The 27,800-nt window shown below is 36.6% G+C and overlaps 1 protein-coding gene across 2 annotated transcripts in view; it reads left to right on the forward strand.

Moving 5' to 3' along the window:
* Window positions 1-27,800, forward strand: part of PARD3B (par-3 family cell polarity regulator beta) — a 1,159,791-nt gene that overhangs the window by 679,134 nt on the left and 452,857 nt on the right. For both annotated transcript variants that reach the window (XM_037849784.1, XM_037849785.1), the window contains exon 11: window positions 21,106-21,291. In XM_037849784.1, the coding sequence (XP_037705712.1) occupies window positions 21,106-21,291 (186 nt within the window). The remainder of the gene's footprint in view (window positions 1-21,105; window positions 21,292-27,800) is intronic.

Below are 27,800 nucleotides of genomic sequence, written 5' to 3' on the forward strand. Positions count from 1 at the left end.
ATCACCTAGTGTTTCCATAATTAATTATTTGCATTTCTTAGTGTCTTAGGACCCAAGGAAGGATTGTTCAGCAGCTTGAAATGTTTCAATATTCTTATACTTCCTCTTTCTCTCTTTTTCCTTCCTCTTTCCTTTTCTTTCCTTGCTTGCTTTTGACAACTCATCTTACATCGCTGGAGGCAAATAACACTCAGTATGATATCTCTCAATTGCACAATATATTTATTTCTATATTACATTAAAATGCTAAATGATGAAGATGAAGGCCAATGTACTTTACATCAAATTATGTTAAAATGCCAGGAGGTAGATGAAGATGGAGGTAATGGAGTAGAATGGAGAAAAAATCAGCTCCAAGAACAGCAATTCTCCCCTTGATAATCATTCATCCCATAAATATTGGAGCCTATGGCTTCTGGTTTATGGAACTATCCCGGTTTATTGAACAGTCTCCCTAATCACCCTGCAGGTGAGTTACAGACTTTCAACTTGACCTGTAAGGCCCAGTTCTCTCCCTTCTCACCTTTCCAGCAGCTACATATCTCTTCTCTAGACCCTTGAGAACCCTCTAGAGGGGGGTGGGAATACACAAAAAAGCAAACAAACAAAAAACAGCAAGAACAAGACTACGCCAAGCCAAATTATCTCACCCATGATTTGCTTACTTTATATTTTTCAATAACCAAATGTTTCTTTTCATGAGACTCAAAAAGAGATTGATATTCAGGAAGACTGTATTCTTGTACCTCCATAGCACACTATTTCTGAGTCTACATTGATCATAATGGGACTCAGTTGTTCAACAGATATTTACTTAACACCTACTTTTTCCAGGTTAGCTCAGCAAATATTTACCGAATGTTTATACTGTGTTAGATGCTGCACCATACACTGGGTATTCTAAGATGCACTAAAACCTGAACCCTGAATGCTAGTAGTTTTTAGACCATGCTTTATGCCAGAAGGGAAATAAGATAAGCCTATAGCATGGTACCTATCATCTACAAGAAAACTAACAAAAGGGAGATAGTTGCACACATTTAAGGAAGAAGCTGAGAGGTTAAAAGTGACCCAGAAATTATAAGAAGGAAGAAATCATCGAAGGTTCTTAAGACCCAGCATTGAAAGTCATACAGTGTCACTTCTGTCTCATTCTGTTGGCCAAAGCAAGTCAAAGCCAGCCAAAATCTAAGCAGTCGGGAAATTGATTCTACATTGAATGGAAAGAGCCTGAAAGTTGCATTTCAAACAGGCATGGCAACAGGGAGGCTTGAGTCATTGGGGACCAATGTTGTTACAATCTACCATATTAAATTAGGAAAGTTGGAGAGTATATGTTCTATAGCAGAATGAATACTCGTCAAGAGCTTAAGTTTCAAGTTCTTGACTCAGGGCTCTCACTAGATGTTTGAATTTGGAAAGGACACTTAATTTTCTGGGTCTTTTTCTTTTTTTTTCATTTTGATTCCCAAAAATTTTTGCAGAGTGTTTTCTTTATGCAAATATAGTGCTAAAGATACATAAGTGAATAAGGTATGGCCCTTTCCCCTACTTTTTTTGTTTAACACTTTTAGCTCATGCCACTCCTGCCCCTATTCTGGAAATCTAGGTGAGGGATATGTTTTTCCCTTTCTTCTCCTATTCCATGTAGAGATCTACTCTTTTAGAATATTGCAATCTGGATTTGGGGCAGGGTGTAGGACTTGGATTGTATAGTGTAGACTGTGATACACAGGAATAAATACTAAAATAAAATTATTTTTACAAAGTAATTTGACAGTAAACAGGAAGATTTTTCTTACCTATAAAATGAGGGGATTGACTAAATGGTGTCTAAAATCCCTTCCTCCTCCAATACACTATTCTCAGTACTACCGTGTGTCAAATCTTGGCATGATATTCAGTAGAAATAGTGCCTGAATTATGAATGATCTGTCTATATGAAAGGGCAGCAGGAGTCCACCTGTGAGTGTTCATTTGTTCCACAGTTCGGACTGCCTGAGGACATTTGACCTTAAGAGTTCCTTCTGAATAAATGTAGACTTAACAAATTGCCAAGGAATCTCTCTCCCACAGCTGCCTCCTTGACCCCTGCCATCACAGTTCTCATTGGCATAGCTGTAGGCACAGATAGATCCCTTCCGCCAGTCTTCCCCTGACACTTCACTGCTGTGGGCACTGTAAGGGACCTCACTCCCATAGCCAGCTTGAAATGAAACATGCTCCTTCTTTACTAAACTGGAAATTTAAGTGTGTTTTCCAATTGAACCTTTTAAAAGATAGTCATCCAATAAAACACAGTACTAGTTAGTGTTAGGATTTGGTGATACCATGGAGTAAACAAACCCTGGTGGCAAATTGAAACATAGACACAGTTTACCACTATTTCTTTCTAGGGGAAAAAATGTTTCAAGTTGTAAACACCAGGTTGACAAATCAATGTATGGCATGTAATCTGTCTTCTAACTAGAAATTCCCTGTCGATGCCTACAGTCTTAGTTTATTTAAAACTTATTTCCATTACACATAAAGAAAAGTGAATGAACTTCAAATATTATTCATCAACGTTTTGGCCATCCTTAATGTAATATAAAATCTCTGGGTTCTGGATTCTTCTGTAGGAAAAATATGAGTATGTCAACACTAGCAACTTGTTGAAAACTCAGCAGCTATTTCCTGTGTAATTATTAATGCCAGCCACTTCAGTTCCTCTTTGGTACTAGACAGAGTGTAAATAAATGATATAAATAAATATTAATGCAATTATTAACTTGATAATTTTATGTGCTATGGTAGGCATACAAGGAAATTAAACAAAGATGAAGGCTCATGAATGTGTTCACATTTGAAGATATACATAACATAGTTATTCCCCACATCTTAAAGAGATAGAAGTATAGTAGAATGGGGCTTGTCTTCAGCTTCACAACTGAGTATGATTGTAAAATATATATATATATGTAATTTTTCATGGTGGTTAAGTTAATAACATGCCATTATTATTTATGTACTTTTAAAAAAGAAACCAAATCATGTGCATCCTAGTTGGAAAGAAAGTAAAGGCAAAAGCTGCAAACAAGCTTAGTGGCTTACTTTTTAAAAAGCCAAGCCTTTCCTGTCAGATAGCAGTTCAGAGGTTCCTTTTTAACCTGTAGGATTTCTTGCAGCAAAGAATACCGGTAGCATGTAAATGCCTTTCTTCCTTCAGAAACCTTTGAAACTATAACTGAAGATTGCGTTGCTTCTCGCTGTCTGCTCTCACCAGCTCTCAAGGGAGCTGGCATCTCTTATCATGAGCAAACAGTCCAGTGAGGGGCAGCCAACACATTGAGAGGCCGGGACAGTGTGACGGTCAAGGCCATTGGGCAGGCAGGTAGTGAAAGGCCTCTTGCTGTGTTAAACAAACGCAGCTTCCTTCCTGGCTTCCTCGGGAGCTGATTTTGTTTTTCATATCTCTTCTGGTATGAGAACAATAAGGATGCATAAGGCCACTCTGCCTGTGTGGAGAGATGCATTAGATTATCATAAATCCACAGATAAAAAGTGCAGTGGTCAATGAGAACAGGCTTGGATAAAATAAAAGGTTTAATTGAAAGTACTGTCCCATGGGAGACAGATGATTGAGCTTGGTATTGAGTAGGCATTAATTACCATAGACCAGAGAGTGAAAAAAATAAAAGGAAGACCATTCAATTTTTTTTTTTTTTATTTCCCAAATCTGTTTCTTTTTATGAGAATATGGGATATCATCCTAATAGGAGCTAGAACAAAAAGTGTTTTGGTGTTTTGGCTCATATGCAATGTTATTAGAACTTTACTGATGTTTCTTAGGAAGTTGCAGCTGAATTTTCTACTAGTAATGATAATTTTGTTAGGAGTTAGAGATCTAGACATAGTACAAAGTGTACTGTTGTGCTGAACAATGGTTAACATTTATGTATACAAATTGTGTTATATTAGTGAGTGATTTGCATGTATATTAAGAATTCTAGATTTTTTATTCTTTATTATGTTTCTCAGCATTTTTTTTAGTGGGTGGGGTTTTCCTTCATAGTGAAATAGAAAAGTAAGTTGGAGAGGAATCTGAACACAAGGACCTTATTAAGCACTAGATGTTTGTTTTGTATCACTAAAATATGGCTGCCTTTATAAATCATGCATATATGTTTAGCCTACTTTTGATGTGGCTAAAATAATGGGTTGAACTCTACATCGACAGAGACAAAGGCCGGGATCAAGGACTGCCTTGACAAGAAAATAATTGGTCAGGTGTCCCTTTTAACAGTCATTAGCATATTTGAATTATGGGTTCTATTCTTCTTTCAGGTCACATAGAGTATAAAAATATTCTGGATTATTTGTGTCTAATGAACAACGGATTTGAAAGGATGGAGATTGGGAGAAATTGAGTATATTAAGAGTGTTTCACTTTGCATCTATTTACAAACCACTGTCCAACTCAGTTTAAAAAAAAAAAAAACAGTCAAAGCACCTTATAGTTTGTTTTTCAGTTTTATTTAGAACAAATTAATTTGTTCACTAAGTGAATTTAAACTTTTTAACCAATTGTTCTGGTGTTGACATAGACAGTCTTAGTTTTAAATGTGAAAAAATTGAAAAAATTGTGTTTTTTTTTTAGGGTTAGTTTGAGCAGGGTAGTTGCCAAATAGTACCAGCTGTCATAATAAAGTAGAAGTGAATGACAGATTTACTCCACCCCATATCAAAACATAAGAGCGGATATGGTGATCAGATGAGTCAAAATAAATGTGAGATCTTAGAAACATTTGCAAGCAATTTTCCTGTACAGCTCTACCATTCACAGGCTGGACATCAAAGTGCAAACGGGTCATGATTATGCTTAGCACTATTACAGAAATGAGAAAAGGGGAATCAATTGCCTTGTTGCTCTAGATATCCCTAATTAGGCTACCTAATATTGTAAAATACCATGATGGTGACAGTGGCGATAGTGAATCTTATCTACCAAACATACTACCAACCTATTAAATGGTCTATATTACAAATTATTGGAACTTAACAGCCTTGAATTACATTAATATTAATTAGTATTCATATATCATAATTATTTTTATGAAATATTAACTGCTATGATTATTAGTTAAGGCCCAAACTGAGCTACATTGGAAGAATTAACTGTAGGAGCATACATTCAACAATGTCACTTAAATGAGATTTACTAAGCACTTGTTCTCAGGCATGCACTGTGACAGGTGCTAGTGATGAACTTAAAAGTGGAGTGGTTGCCCTTGAAATCCTTAAAGAGTGATCCCATAATGAAGAAATAATCGTAATATAATTAGTGTTATACTTTATATAGCAAGTACAAGAGACACCTGATTAAGATCCATCCGCAGGGAGACAGAGAGCAGGTGACAACTGAGATGGGCTTTGATGTGTAAGTAAGAGTTTGCAAGTGAATAGCAAAGTGAGTGTTTTAATTTCCTAGGCTAAGCAAATACTATGAAATGGGTTGGCTTAAACAATGGCTTTTTATTAGCGTACAGTTTTGAGGCCATGAAAATGTCCAAATCAAGGCATCATCAAGGTGATGCTTTATTTCCAAAGACCGACTGCTGATGATCCTTGGCTCCTCTTCCATGTGGCAAGGTACATGGCGGCGTCAGCTCGTCTCTTCCTTCTCTTTGGGGTGTTGTTGATTTCAGCTTCTTGCTTCCATGACTTTCTCTCCCTCTTTGTCTGAATTTCATTCTCTTATAAAGGACTCCAGATTAAGACCCATCTTGATTTATTTCGGCCACATGTGAACTGAAGCAATCTCATCAAAAGATCCTACTTATAATGGGTTTATACCCACAGGAATGAATTAACTTTAAGATCATGTTTTTCTAGAATGCCTACAGTTCCAAACAACCAGTGGGGAACATGATATGTAGGCAGAAAGAATCTCATCCAAAAGTAAGGGAAGTTATATGTAGCATTTAATTAATTTCAGGTCTATCTAAAAAGCTTGCTAGAAAGTTTAGGATAGTAGTGTTAAAAGTATGGTTTCTGTAGACAAGATGAAAGACATGGTTATCCTTTTTTTTTTTTTTTTTTTTTTTCCCCTTCTTAATGCCATTACATGAAGAAGTGCATTATGGCAGGGAAATGTCATCCAAATAGTTTATGAAGTCATCCTGTAACAAGTATTTATTAGATGCACACATCCTGCTGGATGCTAAATGAAATTCAAAGTAGAATTAAACATAATTCATGCCCTTGATGAGATCACAGTGGTATAGTACGGTTAAGACAAACTATAAAATAACTGTAAGAACAGAAAGTGATGAGAATCATAAGGATCAGGAAAATAAAGTAAAATGGGAGCTCAGAGGAATTCAAATTCTTTCCCACTGATAAAATCAGGGAAAACTCCAAAGAAGAAAAGATGTATGCCAAGACATAAACTCTTGGTATTTGGTAATATAACGTTGAGTCTTTTATTACATTATACCTTCTCTGTAAAATTTCTTTTGAGGTCAAAATAATTTCTGCACTTAATTTATATATATATACACATGTATACACATACTTATGAAATAAACACTTTTATGTATTATTTTTTTAAGTATCATAAAAATTGTAGATCTGTACCTTCAGGAAAATACTTGACTAAAAAGATTAATTCATTCTCTGTGCTTAGATGAGTCTTTAATATTTCGGCAAGCAAAATTAGAATTGTGATGGATAATTTTTTTAAAAAAATTAATTCTTTAGGCATGAATTGAACTAAGATAGTTCTTGTTTAGTCTTTTCAACATACTTGATTTTGTTGGAAAATGAAGATCCATTAGTTCAGGAAAGGAAAAGTCCTTCTCAACCTACATCTAGCAAAATATTGATTGAAAGTCTGCTGAACTTTTAAACTTCTTGTAATTACACACTGATTTTACAGGAATTAAGGCCATAGAAATTGCTCCTTCACCCTTCTCCTATTTTCCTGAACATATAACAGCACAGGAGATAAGCATTTGGAAGATGAATACTAGGGAATAATAATGTTGAGTGAAAGGCAGTGTCAGTAGCTCCAGCCAGTTATTTAAGGCTCTGAAGCCATCTGCGTTGTCTCCTTAAGAACCTGGCATGAACAGTGCAGGGATGTGGAAGGAAGACTATTCCCAGATCTAGACTACATACTTCCACTACCCTGGGCAACCCATAGAACTAAAAGCCATTCTGAAGTTCAGACTGTAGGATGAATATATATGTCAAATAGAAATCTTAACAGGAAAAGAAGGGAAAGACATGATTAAGAGAAATATAAACCCTATGATATATCATTAACCCTTGATATCTCTCTTGTGTCCAGTGTAAAAATGTCATCTAGTTGATGGATGGAATTATGAGTCTCAATTCTTCACTGCCAAATGGTAGCATTATATATCCATAATCTTGCCATGGCCTCCACACCTTGCGTGTGGACTTGGCCATGCAACTTTCTCTTGCCAATGTTAAGCAAAGACTTGAAAGTTACTTTGAATTTTGTGTTCCTTTTTCTCATCATGCAAGAAACCTGTTTCAGGAATCCAGTGATCTAAGGAAGATGAGAGAGAATGTGAAACAGACACATACCAAATCCACAGCTTGAAGGCAAGCCTGCCGTAGCCCAGCCTAGATCAGCCAAATCCCAACTAAGCTGCAGATTTGTGGTCAAGAAATAAATGCTTTATTGTGCAGACACCAATTTGAGGATGGTTTGTTGTGTAGCATTTTTTGACAATAATCAGCTGGCATAGTCAGTTATTTTTTCCCATAAATTAAGGTTTCTCCTTCCCCTTCAATTTATTTTTTGTATGAGGATAGGTAGATACAGCCACATTTTAATTTTGATGAATTTCTTACTCTGAATTCTAAATGATTTATTTCTGAAACATTTTTATTGTGAAATATAGCATATATACAGGAAAGTGATAAATTTCAAGATACAGTTTAATAGGTTCTAGTTTGCTAATGCTGCTGGACTGCAAAACACCAGAGACGGATTGGCTTTTATAAACGGGGTTTTATTTGGTTAAATGGTTACAGTCTTAAGGCCACAAAGTGTCTGAGGTAACATAAGCAATTGGGTACCTTCACTGGATGATGGCCCATGGTGTCCGGAAAACCTCTGTTAGCTGGGAAGGCACATGGCTGGCTTCTGCTCCAAAGTTCTGGGTTCCAAATGGCTTTCTCCAAGGACGTTCGTCCCTAGGTTGCAGTTCCTCAAAAATGTCACTCTTAGTTGCACTTGGGGTATTTGTCCTCTCTTAGCTTCTCCCGAGCAAGAGTCTGCTTTCAACCGCCATCTTCAAACTGTCTCTCATCTGCAGCCCCTGTGCATTCTTCAAAGTGTCCCTCTTGGCTGTAGCTCCTCTTCATACGTTCACTCTCAGCTGCACTGAGTTTCCTCTGCCCATCAGCTCATATATATAGCACCACTGATCAAGGCCCACCTGAATGGGTGGGGCCGCGCCTCCATGGGAATATCTCATCGGAGTCATCACCCACAGCTGGGTGGGGCACATTCCAAAGAAACACTTAAAGAATTACAATCTAATCAACACTGATAACGTCTGCCCACACAAGATTACATCAAAGATAATGGCATGTGGGGGACATAATACATTAAAACTGGCACAGTAGGTATAGGGCAAATTTCAAAATATAGTTTGGGTTACAGTTCCACAATTTCAGGTGTATCCTCCTGATTGTTCTAATACATTAGAAACTAAAAAGAAATATCTGTATAATGATTCAGTAGTCATAATCATTTGTTAAATCCTAACTTTTCTGTTACAACTCCTCCCTCTCATATGATCATTTTCTCTCTCTACAGGGATATTTGAGCAGTGACCATTCTAACTTCATATTGAAAAGGCATGTCGACATTGTGGGGTAGGGGAATGCAACTGGGTTGATGTTCTGGGAGAGACTGGTTCCTCTAAGTTTTAGGGCTTATCTGGCATAAGAACAATCTGGAGGCTTTAAGTTTCTGAAAAGTAAACTTAATAAGTAAAACTTTTATAGAGTCTTAGATAGAGCCTTGTGTTTGCTTTAAGGTTTTCAGGAATACTGGTTGGTTGGGGCTTGATGTACCATGGCAATTTATAATATCTGGCTGAAGCTTGCAAAAAATTAACCTCCAGAATGACTTTTTGACTCTATTTGAAATCTCTTAGCCACAGAAACCTTACTTTGTTACATTTCTTTTTCCCCTCTTGGTCAAGAAGGCATTGTTAATCCCATGATGACAGGGCCAGGGTCATCCCTGGGAGTCATGTCCCATGTTGCCAGGGTGACTTACATCCCTGAAAGTCATATCCCACCTAGGGGAGAGGGTAATGAGTTTATTTGCAGAGTTTGGCTTAGAGAGAGAGAGAGAGGCCACACCTTAGCAACAAAAGAGGTTTTCTAGGGGTGACTCTTAGGCATGTTTAAAAGTAGGATTAGCTTCACCATTACAGAAAAATAACAGAGATGCACAGCCACACATAAAAGAAAACCCCAAAACACCTTATATATTCCTTATCCCTTCCCCCCACCCCGCCAATTATTTACCCCTAGTATTGGTGTGGTACTAGTTAGGTATTGCTGTTAAATAAAGTCCATAGCATGCAATAGGTAATTTTTCCCATATGCCTCTCTACTATTAACTCTTTGTACAAGTGTCATACATGTGAAGTAGTTCATGCAAGAACTTAATTTATATTTGTATTGTTAATTGGTGAGATACATGACTTTAGACAAACCATTTTAATCATAGTCACCCTCAATAGGCCCTATTACTTATAATCCCAATAATGAACTATCATCACCTCTATCCATTTCCAAACATTTAAGATCAATCTCATTAAGAAATCTGTACATATTAGGTAACTGCTCATCCTTCTCTAGCTTCCATCTATCTCTAAGTCCCCTATATTCTACATTTTAAGACTCTGAGTTTACATTTACTAGGTGGTTCATATCAGTGAAATTATACGGTATGTATCCTTTTTTGTCTCAGCATTATGTCTTCAAGGTTCATCCATGCTGTCACATACTTCAAGTTCTCATTCTTTCTTACTGCTGCATAATATTCCATGATATGTATATATCACATTTTGTTTATCCACTCATCTGTTGATGGACACTTGGATATTTTCCATCTTTTGGCAATTGGGAATAATGCCGCTATGAACATCAGTGTGCAAATGTCTGTTCATGTCACTGCTTTCAGATCTTCTGGGTATATACCAAGTGTTGGAATTGCCAGGTCATAGGGCAACACGATATCTAGTTTTCTAAGGAATTGCCAAACTGTCTTCCACAGCAGCTGTACCATTTTACATTCCCACCAGCAATGAATAAATGTTCCATTTTCTCCTTTTCCTCTCCAATATTTGTGGTTTCCTGATTGTTTAATAGCTACCATTCTTATAGGTATGAAATGATACCTCACTGTGGTTTTGATTTGCATTTTCCTGATAGCTAATGAAGATGAACATCTTTTCATGTGATTTTTACCCATTTGTATTTCCTCTTTGGAAAAATGTAAATGACTTATAGCCAGTTTTATCTGGCAGTTAATTTCAACAGTACTTAATTATTAGTATAAAAGATTAATTATATGTCATTATCTACAAATGGTTTGTTACATATACAGTAAGAGTGTTTTCGTTACTATAGTAAACTTGCACTGTGAATTTTAAATAATTGTTACTGTGGTGTCTTGGAACCATGTTCCCCAGAAAAACATGTTCTTAAACTTAATCCATTCCTTTGGGTGTGAACCCATTCTAAATAGGACCTTTTGATGAGGTTACTTTGGTTAAGGTGTGGACCAAATGAATCAAGATGGGTCTTAATCCTGTTGCTGAAAACTTTATAGGGAAGGCCACAGAGGGATAGAAAGCCACAGGAATGAGTTGAAAGTCAACGGAATCCAAAGAAGCCAGGAGAGACTGCCATGTGTATTGCCATGTGACAGCCAAGAATCAAGCATCACCAGCAGCCAGCCCCAGAACACCAGGGTCTTCTGGGAGAAAGCATCACCTTGATGATTCCTTGATTTTGGACTTTTCCTAGCCTCAAAAGTGTGAGCCAGTACATTCCTATTGGTTAAGCCAATCCATTGCATGGTGTTTGTTTTAGCGGCCAGGAAACTAAAAGTTTGGGGTAGCAAAATGCTATTACAAATGCCTGAAATGTGGAAACGGTTTTGGAATTGGCAATGGGTAGTGGCTGAAAGAATTGTTAGATGCTTGATAGAAAAAGCCTGTCTTTCTTTGAGGAGGCAGTTGATAGAAGTATGGATGCTAAAGGTGGTTCTAATGAGGCTTTAGAAGGAAATGATGAATGTGTTATTGGAGACTGGAAGAAAGGCAATCCTTGCAGAGAATTTGGTGAAAGTGAGTTCCAATGTCAGATGGAAGGAAGAACTAGGTTTCCAAGCTAAACAAAGAAGGTTCAGGCTGGCTTCTCCTTGCAGCTTTTAATAAAATGCTAGAGGAAAAAGTTAAGTCGAGAACTGAACTCTTAAGCACAAGGAAACTAGAAATTGATGGTCTGGAAAATTCTGAGCCTGTCCAGATAGTGTGCTCTGAGACTAAGGCCAGAAGTGGCTCTATCAGGGACCTCCCTGAGCTTCCCAAAAGCAAGCCCCTGGAGAATAGGGCTCCATGTGAGGGTTTAACTGAACATGCATCCAGTCACCCAGTTCAGTGGTAGTCAGGATTGGAAATGCAATTATGCATTAAGAGTCTGTGGAAAGTTCTTTTGTCTGATGGTTTGGACCCTTCTAAACTGCACACAAAGCTGACAGGGCTTTTTCTTCTTCCTCTTCTTGCAAAATTTATATGTGCAGAACCACTGCCAGCATGCATTTGAAAGGGATGGAGAGGGAGGAATGACTTCAAGGGCAGAATCATGGAAGTTGAGATCTGGATTGAAGAGCTCTCCTCAGGCCAAGAAAGCATGTGTGGAGAGGGCAGGTTCACCCCTGAATTTGGAAGGGCAGGCCATCTTGGAGGGGACAGGCTAGCACCCTGTTGTTCAGGGAGAGTGCTGCCACCCTGTGTTTGGAGATGCTGGGACTCATGCACAGACATTTTCAGACAGTCTCCAATGCTCAGAGAAAGTGGAGCCTTTACCCCAGTGTTCAGGGAGAACATGGCCACTGCCTAAGTGTTGGCAAGAGGTGGGATTGCCCCTCTGTCAGGCTCAGAGGAAAAACATTAATCCATGGATAACTCTCCAACCTTGAAATCTAATGGAATTTGCTCTGCTGGGTTTTAGAATTCTTTGGAACCCATGACCCCTGTTTTCCTCCCAACTTCTGCAACCTGGAATGGGAATGTTTATCCTGTGTCTGTCCTTCTATTATATATTGGAAGTAGATTCTTGTTTTCTAGATTTCACAGGTTCACAAACAGGAGGGAAATGTGCCCCAGGACAGACCATACCCATAACCAGTTTTGATGAAACTTTTTACCTAGCATTGTGTCTGAAATGACTTAAGGCTTCTGGGATGTTGTGATGGAATGAATATATTTTGCATGTAGGAAGAACATGTCTTTGGTGGTCTGGAGAGCAGACTGTGGTGGCTTGGAGCTCTTTAACCCAGAAAAACATGTTCTTAAACTTAATCCATACCTGTGGGTGTGAACATTTATGATCACACAGGTAACCTTCAGTTAGGGTATGGCCCAAATGAATCAATATGGTTCTTAATCCAATTACTGAAAGCCTGTAGGGAAGGCCACAGAGGGAGAAAAAGCCAGGGAAGGAGCTGGAAGTCAGTGGAACCCAGAGAAGCCGGAGAGGCCACCAAGGGCATTGTCATGTGACAGAAAGCCAAGGACCAAGAATACCAGCAGCCAGCCCCGGAATGCCGCAGTCTTCTAGAAGAAAGCATCACCGTGATGATGCAGTGATTTTGGACTTCTCCTACCCTTAAAACTGCGAGTGGATACATTCCTGTTGTTTTAGCCAACCCAGTGCATGGTATTTGTTTTAGCAGCCAGGAAACTAACACATTACCCACTGACATTTCTCAATCTCTGTTTGGAATTTAGAATTACTTCTCATTAATGGCATGCTAAAGGGGGCTGCTTTCTGGCTGGAATCACAAAGATATAACTCAAAGGGATGGGATTAAAAATATTACTGTTTTAATTATCTATTTCTATCATTTGATTTTCTTACAAACCTTAACCAGAAAACAAACTGCCCCTTCCCCCACACCAAGATGAAAATATTATTTCCTCAGGGCTGTGGCAGTAATGTTACTACACTGTAGCATAACTTAATAAATGTTTCTCTCTTGGCCTTAAAGTGAAGGAACATTTACTAGGTCCTCTAGGGAAAACGAAGGTGACTGAGACTGAGTCTTTGAAGAAAACTATGTTATCTTTACTGAGTCAGTGTATCCTAAATAATGGCAAATATACCTAGGATAGAGATTATTATGTAGAACATTCTTATACTTCTACTCTACTGATTTAAGATTTCATTCTGTGACTGTAGCACTTCCTAAAATCTCAAGAAAACTACCGGTAAGTCAACTCTTTAACTGTCTACAGAAACTTCCCAATTCAAAACTTAAATAAATAAATAAACAAACAAACAAATAAATAAATAATAAATAATTACCTTCCCATAAGGAAACTAAATATCATTTATTTCCCTTTTTGGAATAAGGACTCCTTCATTCTAAAATTTAAGAATGAACTTACTGTTCTGCATTTTTTGAAGCCCAGATGAGACTATGCTTTCCTTCTGTGATACTCTTTTATTTTTGATGCTAATTGTGAAATATGTACACAAAAATGTGATGCAAAAAATAGTGGAAATGGAAGGTTTAACCTGAGGCTCTGTGGTGTCTCTAGGGCTTGTTCTTGACCTATACAATTTCTCTATGAAGCTTTCTCTGTTCTCTACTCCACTCCTTTCTAACCAGTCTTTCCCTGTGTTCTCTAATACGTTTCTTTAAGTGTATTCTAGGAAACACTTTTCCTATAATACGTTTCATGCAAAAATATGTTCCATGTTCAAGTAAATCTAGGAAACCATGCCTACTCTTTCTCCCTCTGGAAAATTCTAAATATCTATTTATCTTTTCAAGGCTCTGAGAAATCCTAAGATAAAGAAACCTTTTTCCCAGAACTCTTCATTATAGAAACCCTTGTTTTTCCCCCATATGCCGTAACTGTGAACCAGTATATTAGACCTTAGAGCTATGTAAATCTTAAAGGCACCTGTTTGGTTTAGCTGGTTTCTGAATCCGTCAATGGGCACAGCCTTGAACCAGACTCCCTCAGGAAGCCCTGGCAAGTTTTGGACTGGCCATTTTGGACTGGCCATCATGGGATCATCAGACACCTCCAATTCACTCAGCACTACCCCTGCCTCACTGTGGGCAAGGAAGGCCCCATAACTGGCATGCTCAGTCCACTGAGGCGCTGGATGTTTTGTTTTGTTTTGTTTTTTTATGTATGTTTAGTTTTTGTCCTTGATGGTTGTATTGTCTTTTAAAGGTTTTAAGTCCAGGTGACTTAGCATACAAGTATTTGTGATGGCAAAGACCTTGGAGTATTTCACTTAAGAATTCAGCTTACCATATGGGGTTACTTCTCATGAGGTCAGGTCCATTATGCTTCTTTTTTGATCATTAAATTGTTACAATCATATTGTTTGTTCTTGAATCTTACTTTCTTATAAAATCATGTATTCATGTATTTTAATCACAGAATTAGTACATGTAAACTTCTTAAGATACTCTAAATCAGGTTTCTCTAATCTACTTCTAACAGGAGGATATAAATCAAAACAAAAAAGACCTATTGGTTCTCAATATTAAAAAAATAAGTACTAGTTTTATAAAAATCCATGCTAACTGAACTATAAAATATTCATTTTTATTTTCATGACACAAAATATATCATTTTCTTTAATCTTTATTTGAGATGGGAAAAAAAAATTTCTAGTTCCAGAGTTCCACTAAACTGTTAAATTTTCTAACCTTTCAAGTATATCTACTAATTATACTTGAAAGGGGCAAAAAGCTTTCTTATAGAAGTCTTAGCTCTGAATTTCTTTACTTTTGTTAGTTTTAATCTCTGACTTAGTATTACACTAAGGTACTCATACTGAAAAGGCAATAAAAAATGGCCACTTTTGACATTTGTTTTCTAATATTAGATTAATCCTTTACTTAAACAAAATTGTTTTTTGATAAGTTCAGTAAGAGATCAGCTCTTGCTTCAGTAGTTTCCTGCCTCCACCCCATTTTGGGGGGATGGATACAAAAAAAAAATGTCTCCATTACAAATATTTCATAAAATTTTCTTCTTTCAGATATTTGGTTAAAATTATTTAAAAATGAATGAATATGCACTTAGGAAGACCACATGATGACATGTACTAAAAATATTAATATTAATGAGCTAACTAGAAGAAACATACATTTAAAAAATTTTCTTCCATTACGAATAAATATAGTATTGTTTACATTTGGGGCTCTAAAATTACTTAATGCAACATTAAGTTACATTTTTCTTTTCTAAATGATTGATAGATAATATTGAGCTGTGGGTTAAATGTCAACAATCTAGAGTATAATTCAAAAGACTTGTTTAAAAAAGTCAGCATTTTGGTCTTTGATTCTTTTCTGAGATTTGCATATATTGTCAGGAAGGCAAAATACTTTAAAAGATAATCTGCCTACTTGCAAATTACCAAGAATTCTGCTGATTACGTTTATACATTAGCAGGAGAAGGGGAGAAAGTCCTTTACCATTTATTAAAATGATCATCCTTAAATCACCATTTACCTTGGCACAGGCCTCATCTGTTTCTTTTCTTTACTCTCTGAAAAGTACAATCTAAAATAAAATGCCTCCCTGCTTTTGGATAGAAATTCACGTTCTTAATTTTATATAATCCCATTGGTCAAAAACCTTTCATGCTTATAATAGCTACCTAGTGCTTTTTTAGAAGATTAAAATATTTCAGAAAATTAAGTGTCTTACAGGTGTCTTATCCTTTCATTGTTGGGAAAATTTATTTAGCTGTAACAAAAGTTTCGTCACTTTAAATTCCTTAGAATTTACATAGGTGAAAGTTAACATTGGTTAAGCTTATTATAAAATATCCCGGCAGGATTGCCAGGTAAGGCTTTTGCTTTATATATATATATATTAATAACCTTACTTTTCTTTTTTTCTTAAAGCCCTTTTGTTTGAGTTTTGGCAATTGACAAAATGATTGCATGTGAAACATAACTCTTGCATAAAGTAAGCTACTCACAACACAGACTAATTACACATTTGGGAGGCAAGGCGAAGACATCCAGTGCTTGCTTGTGCTGAGCCAAGAGCACAGCATTTAATGAAATGAGGGCCATAAAAGGTTCAGCATGGATGCTTTCAGGTCTGACCTGGGCTTCTGGGAAATTGAACACTGGCCCTGCAGACTGGTCGATTCCCCTGGGCTTTAAAAGGCTGGGTTATTACCACTTGCATGCGTGAATCAAGTGCTTCTTTGCAATACAAGAACATTTGCGATTCCAGAGATGGCCCCATTTGGAGCACTTTTAAGCTAATCGTGCCTCCCTATTACCCATCTTCCTGCCTCTCTTCCCTCCTCTCACCCCAAGTAATTACTTTTGGTATTTTTATTTTATAAACACAGTTAGATATCTGGCAATGCCCTGCTATGAAAGGCAAGATTCTATTTTCCTATTCGTGAACCTATTCCTTCTTCTGTAGATAATACCGTGAAGGAAACAAAAGGCCTTCCCCATGTTATTCAGTAAACTCTTTGTGCCATTTATGTTATATGTGGACTGACCATTTCACATAACCGTGTTTCGCACATAGTAGGTGCTTGATAAAGATTTGTCGAATGAGGATGGTCTGTGAAAAACGACTCATCATTCAGATGTGAATGGAGTAGTCTCCTATGGATTCCAATTGTGACACATTGTTCATTATGCTTGGGCAGAGAAGTGGCATTACAGAAAGCAAAATGAGAGAATGAGGAAATAGGAAGAGAAATAATATAAAAATGATCAGTATGATAACAGAACAAAAGCTTTAAGAACTTGAAGAAAGTTTGTATAAAAGACAAGAAAGTGTTAAGACTAGGGCTAGGCAGGATAAGGTATTAAAAGTGGCTTATAAATTTAGGAAATAAAAGGCAATGCCATTTCACACCCACTAGAGTGGCTACTATTGAAAAAATGGAAAATAACAAGTGCTGTAAAGGATGTAGAATAATAGGAACATTCATTCATTGTTGGTAAGAATGTTAAATGGTGCAGCTAATAAGGAAAACTGTGCGGTGGTTCCTCACAAAGATAAGTATAGAATTACCAGGTGATGCAGCAATCTATTTCTAGGTATATATCCAAAAGAGTCAAAAGCAGGGACTCAAACAGATATTTGCACACTGATGTTCATAGCTCCATTATTCACAATTGCCAAAATATGGAAGCAACCTAAGTATCCATCAACAGATGAATGGATAAACAAAATATGGTATATACCTACAATGGAATAATATTCAGAATGAAGTTCTGATGCATGCTACAACATAGATGAATATTTAAGACATTATGTTGAGTGAAATAAGCCAGACACAAATGGACAAATGTTATGTTATCTCACTGTTATGAAATAATTAGAATGAGCGGATTCATTGAGTCATAAACTAGCTTACAGGTTACTAGGAGCCAGGGTGGAAGTAGGGAATGGGGAGCTAATGCTTGATCTGTGTAGAGTTTCTGTTTGGGGTGATGGAAAACTTTTGGTAATGAATGGTGGTGATGGTAGCACAATATTGTGAATATAATTAACACCACTGAATTATATATGAATGCAGTGAAAGGAGGAAATTTTAGGTTGTATATATGTTAATAGAATAATTTTTAAAAAAACCATAGGACTGTACAACGTAACAGTGAACCCTAATGTATACTATGTACTATAGCTAATAGTATAATTATCTAATATTGTTTCATCAATTGTAACAAAGGAACCATACTAGTACAAAGTGTTAATGACAGGAAAACTGTTGGGGGTGGGGGTGGTAAGGATATATGGAAACTATTTTCTGCATGATTTTTCTGTAAACCTTTAACTTCCCTAGTGAAAAAATAAACTTTAAAAATACCATTAATGTGCAAAATTTGGTTTTGCATTTTATTTCTTCTCTTTTTTTTTTTTTTGATTAAATAAAAATAATGCCTATAAATACATCATAGTGGTATTTTCCAAGCTGCAAATAGTGATCTGTTATTCACGATGTGAATTTAGTAGTTTGTGACCCAATTTAAAATTCATAAGATTTCCCTTACTACACAAGCCTCACCTCTGGGTTGTGTGTTCCTCTGAGTATCTTTGGGTGGAAAAAGGAAGGGAGACTGTGAACAGAGTGTGGGAGGAGCTCTTGTCTGAAAGACAGGAAAGAGGGAAGGTCTAAGGTCTGGATGTGCCACTGCCTTTGGGCTCGCCATATCACTAAGGTCCTGCATTTGGGGCATTAAGAGTACTTTATACCTCTTTCCATCCTGCTACCAAATGTCTCAAGATTTGAGTTTAATTTTCAGAGTTGCCGGTTGAACCAGGATTATTGGAGGGAGACATTCAGCATATTGATTTTTTTATACATTAGATTAGATAAGGGGACATTTATTTCTAAGAGAGGAAACGGCTGTGCTAACTACTGTAATGGCTTCCTTCACCATTGGGAAGTTAGCTATTATTAGGGACCACTAACTACTGCTTGAGCCTGGTGTAGCATAAGAGAGGTATAAAACATTACGGGAGTTGAGTGGAGAATATAAAATTGTATGATGTCTTACTGTCACTGAGAAAGCTATCTTGGGATTTCTTGTGACCAAGTCAAGTTATGGAGGTTCACAGAAATTGGGACACAGGGACACACTATAGTTTAGCGGTTACCAGCCTAGCATGGGAGCCATATTGCTTGGGCTCCACAGAGCTCCACTGATGACAAGTCTTGAGCACTCTAAGCATGGTATTTATCTGCTGTGTACTTCAGTTTCCTCATTTGTGACATGGGCATGATAATAAACCTCATAGGATTGTTGTGAGGAGTGAGCATATTAATATGTATAAAGTGCTTAGAACAGGGCCACAAGTTTATTGTGTTTTTTGGTTATATTTTTGACTTTCAGGTGTCAAGGACTTAAAAATGGTAAATTGTGTCAAATCAAAAGATAACCTCAATGCCATCTCATCTCTATTTTGTTTCTACCACCCATGTAGTAAGTGAAAGGTGTAGTGCAAGTAGCAGTTATTGATCTTATTAAGAATTAGACACAGTTGCTAAAAGAAAACCAATTTGATTATAGAATAAATTAGTTTGAAGATACTATTCAAACAAACCTAGTCCCTGTATCACTTTGTCTGTGGTAGATAAAAAGCCAGGGAAACTTTCTTGTTTTTCTCTTAAAACGGTGTTCATAAAATAAGAACAGCTGCTCTTTAATTTACACTTTAATTTAGTGGAACTTTATTAAACTGAAATTAACCAAATCCCAGAGAGGCCTGGAAACATAAATGATTATGAAATGCTAGGATTCTAAATTGGGCATTTTGGAGGACAGATCAGAAGGCTAATAGTTTACATTTAGTGTTGAACTCTGGCATGCCACTGGAAAAAAAAGACAGTTTGAATCAATTTGAATCAATGAGATTTGTTTCTTACATGATAATATAATATGTTGGTTAAAAGAGTTAACCTGTGAGAGGTTTATTAAATTAAGCAGTAAAGTTGCATTTCCTTGACACAACCTATTGTCAAAATCTTTGCAGCTAACTTCATTTACAATACAATTAAATGAAGGAACTATTCCTTTAAAATTTAGCCATCTGTTTTCTTTATTTTGGTAGGTTGAGAATGCCATGTCAGTGGACTAGGCTATAATCAGACCCTTTAATCCTGTTCTAATTATGGGTCCTTTGCTACTTCTGATCTTATAGTTGTTATTTTGTAACTGACATTCAGACATTCATGGTAATTTTTTAAATACGTAATTTTACATTAGAATCTCCTCCAAGTGACCTTAAGATGAGACTCCCTAGACATAATTATAGAGAGGCAGGAACTACTGACCTAGAATGGGTTGATAGTTTCCAGGGATAACTCACTTTCAAATTTTTCAGATAAACTGGCAGAGTTTCACATTTCTGCAAGCTTGAGAGGGATTCAGAAGGAGCACCTATAGAGATTATCATGCGGACATCACTTTTCTATTCCTACTGCTACATATTTGAAAACATTAGGGATCAAATATGATTAACCACATGCTTCTCCCCAGATTCTAGAATCCCAAATGTGACTTTTGCCACCATACTCTGTATTTTTTTAGAACAACTATGCTTGTGGCTAGGTGTCATTTTCAAAGAGCACATGAATATTTGCTATGCATAATTTTTGTTTAGGTTCAAAAACTAGAAATGAGTTCTACTACCCAAAGTTGCAGGCTTAAGTATATGAAGTTTTGACAAACTGAAGTTTTAATTCACTGATATTCATTATAAATCATGTGTTTCTAGCTTTAAAAGAATATTTTTTTCAATACTCTCTATTCTGTTGACAGTCTTTGCCAATAATGTTGCCTACAGGGTAAATTGTTTTAAGTCATGTAGGACCTATATTTCCCTGAAATTTTGAGGTTTCTACATTAAGCTCTGTTTCTTCAGCTGTAAAATGAAGGTGTTGAGACTACATTATCTCTAAGATCTTTTCTGGTACCTAAGATTCCCTAAGTCTGATGTCCAGCCTTTTTAATTATTGAGACTGCTCTACCTAATTTCCAGATGCTTATGTGATGGTTCAAATTACATGACTCTGCCTTGCCAAATCATCCTCTGTCAACCATCGCCAGATATCATGTCCTGAGAACTCTTCTCGCATTCCATGGACGTGATGGTGCCCCTTGCAGAGAAAGAACGCCAGTCTTTGCAGGCTTTCAGCTTCTAGAAGTCCAATCCTTCTGCCTTGCCTATTGGATATGTGTTTGGCAATCTGAGAGTGTAAAATATTAATCTGTTTTCTACCCTTCTCTCTTTTCATGTTCATTTTCCCCCACAGAAAGGAGAACCTGGCTGCTATGCATTCTCCCTGGAGACAACAGAGCAACTCACCTTCGAGATCCCCCTAAATGATTCAGGTTCAGCTGGTCTTGGGGTGAGCTTGAAAGGGAACAAATCCCGAGACACTGGAATGGACTTGGGGATTTTTATAAAATCCATCATCCATGGAGGTGCTGCTTTTAAGGTGAGTAGGAGTGATGTTTGCACAGCAGCTTGAAGATATTTAGAGACGTGCCTACTGGGCTTGGGGACAAGAAGTAGAAAATATCTGAAGACTTTAAATTACTAAGGCCTTCCTGCCAGATGCAGGAAATGTATGTGTGAACAGATCTGGCAACAAGTGACAATATTCTTATCTTAAGTGGGTATTTTTATTTCCTAGAGATAGTTTGAGAAACCTATCAAGATAAGCATTCTTTTTTACATTCCTTTTATTAGTCCATTAGAATTCCTCTGAGTTTGTAGCCTAATAGAGGGGAACCTCCAAATACACAATCAGAAAAAGAACACCAAAAACGAGTAAGCATAAAGGCAGCAAATAAAAAAATTATGCTTCCAAAAATGAAAATGCAGTGGAACCTGAGAGTGATTGTAGTGCAAATTAAAGGTCATTTATCACATTTTATACACTTGAAGATAACCATGGTGCTGGGAATGCATATTTGCCTTGGAACACTTGTAAAACATTCTCAGAAAAAGAGGAAGAAATGATTCCACCCATTTGGAATGGACAGTTTGATCATATCTGTTAACCTAGTGTAATAATTAAGGCCCGATCTTTAGAACTAGATTCCCTGTATTCACATCCATCTCTGGCACTTGCTAGCTGTGTGTAGACTTGAACAAGGAACTTGACCTACTGAGCCCCCTGTTTCCTCACCTGCAAAATGGGAATAAATAAGTAATATCTAATCCATAGAGTTGTAAGGATTAAATCAATTAATAAATTATAAAGTGATTAAAGTAGTAACGTGATTTTAGACTGGGAAATACAGGTTTGCAGCTCTCATCTCCATCACCATCACCATCACCATCACCATCACCATCACCATCACCATCACCATCATCATCATCATCATCATCATCTCATGCCCTGGAATGAGACTTTTTGAGTGTGAATTTTGCCTTAGCTTCTCTCTAACTCTGTGAATATAGGCCTCACTATTCCTCAGTTTCCTCATTTGTACAAAGTGAAGATGGAAGAACCTATGTCTTGCTGCTATTGTGAGAGCTAAAAGACATTTAAATTGCTTAGCACAGGGCCTATGGTAAGTTTCCCATATTGATAAATAATATTGATAAATAATATCGATAATATTAATAGCAAAAGCTAAGCAGGTCAAGTTAAACTTTATAGAAACACTCAGGTCCTGGCTTTATTGAAGTATTCGTCTTTTTGCCCTTATCATTCCACTTCTGTTTCAGACTTAGACTCTAAGGTAGTATGTCTTTTTCCCTGGAAAATAAGGAATGTGTTGTAGATAGGCAACTCTAATTTTGCTTATTGGATCAGTTAGCTCTTATTGCATGATAGTCACAGCATTTCATTAGCTTTCATCAGCAAGCCCTTACTTCCCTCGCAGCTCTGCAGGGCAGGTAGGGAAGTGCTGATAAAGGCTGGGGTGGCTCTGCAACCATGCCACTCGTCTACAGATTTAGACTGCTCCATGCATTTTATGTGCCACTTGCCAGGGTATGTTCTTGTCAAGCCATGAGGTGTCAGAGGACCAGCAGAAAGGAGTGAAGCTTCTAAGGCTGGTCTTAGAACTGGAACACTGTCACTTCCACATACCCACCACTGCCAAAGCCAGTCACCTGGCCAAATCCAAGGTGAGGGGTGGGACAATGTACTCCACCCACGAGGAGGCTATAGCAGGGCATGGGTACAGAGAAGGGCAAAGAATTAGGGCCACTCATTCAATCTACCACACTGCCCATTCTGGCTCAGAAATACAGAATCAAGAGCCAGTGGAAATAATAGTGAAAATAACAGCAATAATTAACATTCTTAGAGTCTTAGAATATGCTGACAGCCTGGTAAGTGTTTTACCTGGATCACTCTTCACATTCATATTGTGATACTGTTATTATCATGCTATCTATCAAAGAAGAAACTACAGATTACAGTGGTTAGTGCCTCTCCTATGGTTACGTAGGAATTTGTTAAGCCACGATTTGAACTCAGGCAGTCTTACTCCAGAGCCTGTGCCGCACAGCAGTGTGATTAAAGTTCTTTCATTTTATCCATTCATATTCCCATATAGCGGAGCCTGATGTCCTGGAGTTTTGTGTGTGTTTTTTTTGTTTTTTTTTTTTTGTTTTAATTAAATTAAGTTTTATTGAAATATATTCACATACCATACAGTCATCCATGGTGTACTATCCACTGTTCACAGTACCATGATATAGTTCTGCATTCGTCACCACTATCTATTTCTGAGCATTTTCCTTATATCAGAAAGAATCATAATAGGAATAAAAAATAAAAGTGAAAAAGAACACCCATGTTTTGTATCATTCTTCTCACCCTGAACCAAGCCGTCTCAACATGTGCTATGTTTGCAGAGGGGTCCTTGGTCATGTTTGTGGGTACCGGCTTGAAATCAGTCCTCTTTTCCTACTGACAGCTCTATTTGCAGAATTTTTATTCCAAGTAAAATTGAAACAGAGATGACTTTTTGGAAATTAGAAGCAAACATCTTAGCTTTTTTATGGGCGATAACTTAAGCTCATGCAGATATTGGTGAGCAGGTTTAATATGTATATACATGTTTGTGTAAGTGGGCCTCTCCTTACCTAAGCGATTTCGAACAGTTCCGTTTCTTGCAGAAAGATTTCACTTTCTGATTATGTAAATTTCTTTTCTGACACTGGTCTGCTGAGTCAGACAATCACACCATTAAAAACCACTGGACAGCATATTTATAGCTGATCTTAAACAGTAAGAGGCATCAATCATGGATTTAGCCTTATTGTGAATGTTTAGTATCCATTTGTCTTGTTTACCTTTTGCAGTGTAAAGGGGTAAAGGCCTGAGCTTTGCCAGGAAGAAATCTGATTACCTAGGGGGAAAAGAAGTATTTTTCGATTTTCCTTCTGCTGTTCCAATAATCCACTGATACTCCTCAGAAAATTGCCACCTGCTCTATGATTCAGGATTATGCCTTACAAAAATTGTTTTGAGACTTTGTTCCTGTGGCTGTTCAGAAGATACAAATGTAGCAGATTGCAGTGTCCCCGGGGCAAAGGGGAGATAAGCGTTGGGAACAGCCACCTTAGCATCTGGCCTTAGGTTTTTACCCCAAATCAACAAAATAATCTTTCTACTGGAGCACACTCTTTTTCTCCTGGCCCTTCATATCACTAATTGGTTCTCGGGTGTTTTTTCCCTTTAGGGAAGGTGGATTTTTGAAAACTGAACTATTTTTTAAAGTATGAACAAATCCTTCCTGTGGATTCTGCACGTTATTTTCTCCTGGGGACTCCCATTCATGTAAACAAAGATAGGCTACTTTTTGCCAAGTATGAATCCCCTGAATGAACATGACTGTAATTGAAAGCCTCTCCTCCACCCCACCTCTCAGGCTACTGGTTTATATCATTTCATTGATTATTTGAGTTATTTTTAATAGAGCTATAAATATGAACCCCTATTTGAAAATAAGAACATCCAGCTGGTCTAGGATTTACTCTCGATAATAAGTCCCGGGTTCACTCTAAGGGCAAACTGAAGAATATTTTTACACTACTCAGAATTATCCAAATGCTTAATTTTGTCTAAATATTTAAATTCTAGATCTGCATGTTAGGAAGTAAAGCCCAAGAACTCTTCCCTTCTTGTGACAGGCCACACTACTTGCCCTTCAGGCTGTTTTTGCAGAACTCCCTGTGGACCCTTCAGAAGCACCACTTGTACCTCTGCATCTCTATGTACAAAGTGGTCATTGGCCACAGCAGCCAAATCACTGCTTCTTAGACTAGTGATGCTAATATGCCTAGACAATGAAATGTATTATATACTTGTAATTTTGTTTTAACATGTCATTCTTCCTAGGCATTTGCCCCTGAAATACAGTACAATTCCTTCCACAACCAAAATATAATAGATATAACAACTATGATTGGAATGACATTATAATGTTCATGAGGATGATTTTGTAAAATTTTACTTTCTTAACTGGAATTTAACATGAATGTTTTGCTGTTATTGTTAAATAAAAAGACATATTGTCTTTCCTACTGTAATAAAAAAAAACTTGAGAAAAATATTCCCCTTTTCCCCAATCCACATAAAGATTGCTTGCTTCTTTCTCTCCAGAGAAGCACAGATACAAGTCTTGATGAATGGTTTAAAGACGGTAGATATTTTCATCTTTGTTTGTTAAACATATTGAATTCTGTGATTGTGGCTTTTCCTTACTTTGCTTTTGATATATTATATGAGGTGATTTTTTTAAGAGAAAATGGGTTTCACATCTATTGATTATGCTCATTTAAACTGCTTGTTTACTGCCTTAAAAAATCATTTTTAGAAAAAGTGCATAATAGATCAGTGATTTTAAAATATATTTATGTAGGATATTCCCACACTGTAAGTGAGATTAAAATTCCTATGGATTCTGTTGTACTAGTTCTGAGTAACATTATTTTATCTGAATATACTGACTTTGGGAACAGAATTTGTCTTATTGAAACCTTGAACTTGTAACATAGAAATTAAATTTTAAAGGAAATTATTGCTAAGAAAAAAAATGGCATTTATCGGGTAGATTCTTTTTAGAGAGAGAGAATGAATTTTAAAATACCTGCTATTTTCTAGAAAATTAATTAGCCAGGTTTGTGCTTAATAAATACTACTTGATGATGAAATTAAATGAAAGAAAAATGCCTGACATAGCTAATTGCAAATTCATGTACTCAGAATATGAAATAGACATAATTTAAGTAATTTAATTCTTATATGCATAGAAAATTTGGGATGCTCCTTCTGAAAGATGTAGAATTTTGTAATCTACACTTTTTAGTAATGGGTACAAAAAGGATTTTAACTAATACAAGCGATCTCAGTATTTAAAAAGGGCTAAAATTTGAATTCTTGGTGAGTTAACTTTGGAGGGATTTTATGCAGTTCTAGAATTTCTGGGAATGGGGTGCTTCATCCTGAATCTCTAAGTCTCTAAGTAATATGGAACATTTAACAGCATCTAAGCTATTTGTTAGGAGTCCAGTCTGAGTTCCTAGTGTAATTTCTACCTCCATCCCTGTCGGCATCTATAAATCATGCAGTGGATCTATAATTAATGAATTCAAAGGAAGATAAAAGGGGCAGCTTCTTAAGGAACACTAACATTAAATGATTTTTTCAACTACCCATTTTTCTTAAAACTGATAATGTAGGAGAACCTTGAGAATTGTTACCTGTAGCCAGGTGGTCCCAGGCTTTTACCACTGAAGAAAGAACCATACACCCTGGATGTGTACATAGATCCATTGCTACTCCTCAACTGTTAGAAGCCAAACTGTTAGAATCCCAAGCCACAAACAAGTGATACATGTTATAGACAAGTAAAAGCAGAAAGTTTGCCAGGAAAAATTTATATTCTCTGTAGGCCCACTAAGAATTTGACCTTAAAATAATTACTAATTTAAACGTGAGGAAACTATTTAGCAATTATGTTTTTCTAATTATCTTTAACCAACTTTCTTTTTCCAGAAAAGCTGAAAGTTGATTGTATAGTCAGGTTTATCATTTATGGATTTCCTGCTGTAGTAACTATTTTCTAAGGATGTAATATAATGTGACTTTTAAAATTTCACGATATCCACACCTATCATTGTTTTTTTGCTAATCTTTATCACTTTTACATTTTTATTTCGTGCATGAGATGCAAATAAGAAATTGTACCATGCTGAATACAATTTTGGAATGCTACCTTGTTTTGATGTGTATTGTGGACTCCATGATTGTCTAAGTGGGCTTGCAAAAGTATAAGCATTAGTAGTTCTAATCAGAAAGGAAATTATAGTCTACAGAAGTTGATTTACCGTGATGATGATTCTTTGTATCTGAAAATAGTATCCTTACCCCCAAAGCTGTATCCTCTTCATTATGGGTATTTGTAGGCTATATATATATATGCTGAGTTCAAGCTGTGGTCAGTTTTGTTCTGGGCACTCTATTTTGGGCCCATTTTCCTTGCAACCAAACTGCAAATAATCTTAGCACAAGCAAAGAGCACAGTCCATACCAAAAGTAAATAAATAAACTAACCATCATTTTAATAAGCTGACAAGCTCTCTGAGATTCTAATCTGATTAGACACTCATATGGAATCTTTTTGATTCATATAAAACATATAAGCCTTAATAAGCTTTTATATCTGGTTTTCTATCCAAAGTAGATTAAAAGTAGAAAATCAGGAAGGAGACAGAAAGGGATTGGAGGAAACTGAAATGAAAGGAGACAACAAAAGTGAAAAGCAAGCACAGAATTGTGTTACTGCATAGTAGGCCAGGGAATATTTGTGATGACCCTCAATCAGTGCTTCTCAAATTTTTTTTTTCCCTGAGGAAATTATAAGATTCAGTAGAGACTTAAGTAAAGGTTAGAGGTTGCAATATATTTATTTATGCCTGTATTTTTCCAGAAAAAAAGTTTTAAATGGAAAGGATTATAATATATTTTGAAAACGT

Source organism: Choloepus didactylus, chromosome 9, assembly GCF_015220235.1.
Source record: "Choloepus didactylus isolate mChoDid1 chromosome 9, mChoDid1.pri, whole genome shotgun sequence".
NCBI classification, from domain to species: domain Eukaryota; kingdom Metazoa; phylum Chordata; class Mammalia; order Pilosa; family Megalonychidae; genus Choloepus; species Choloepus didactylus.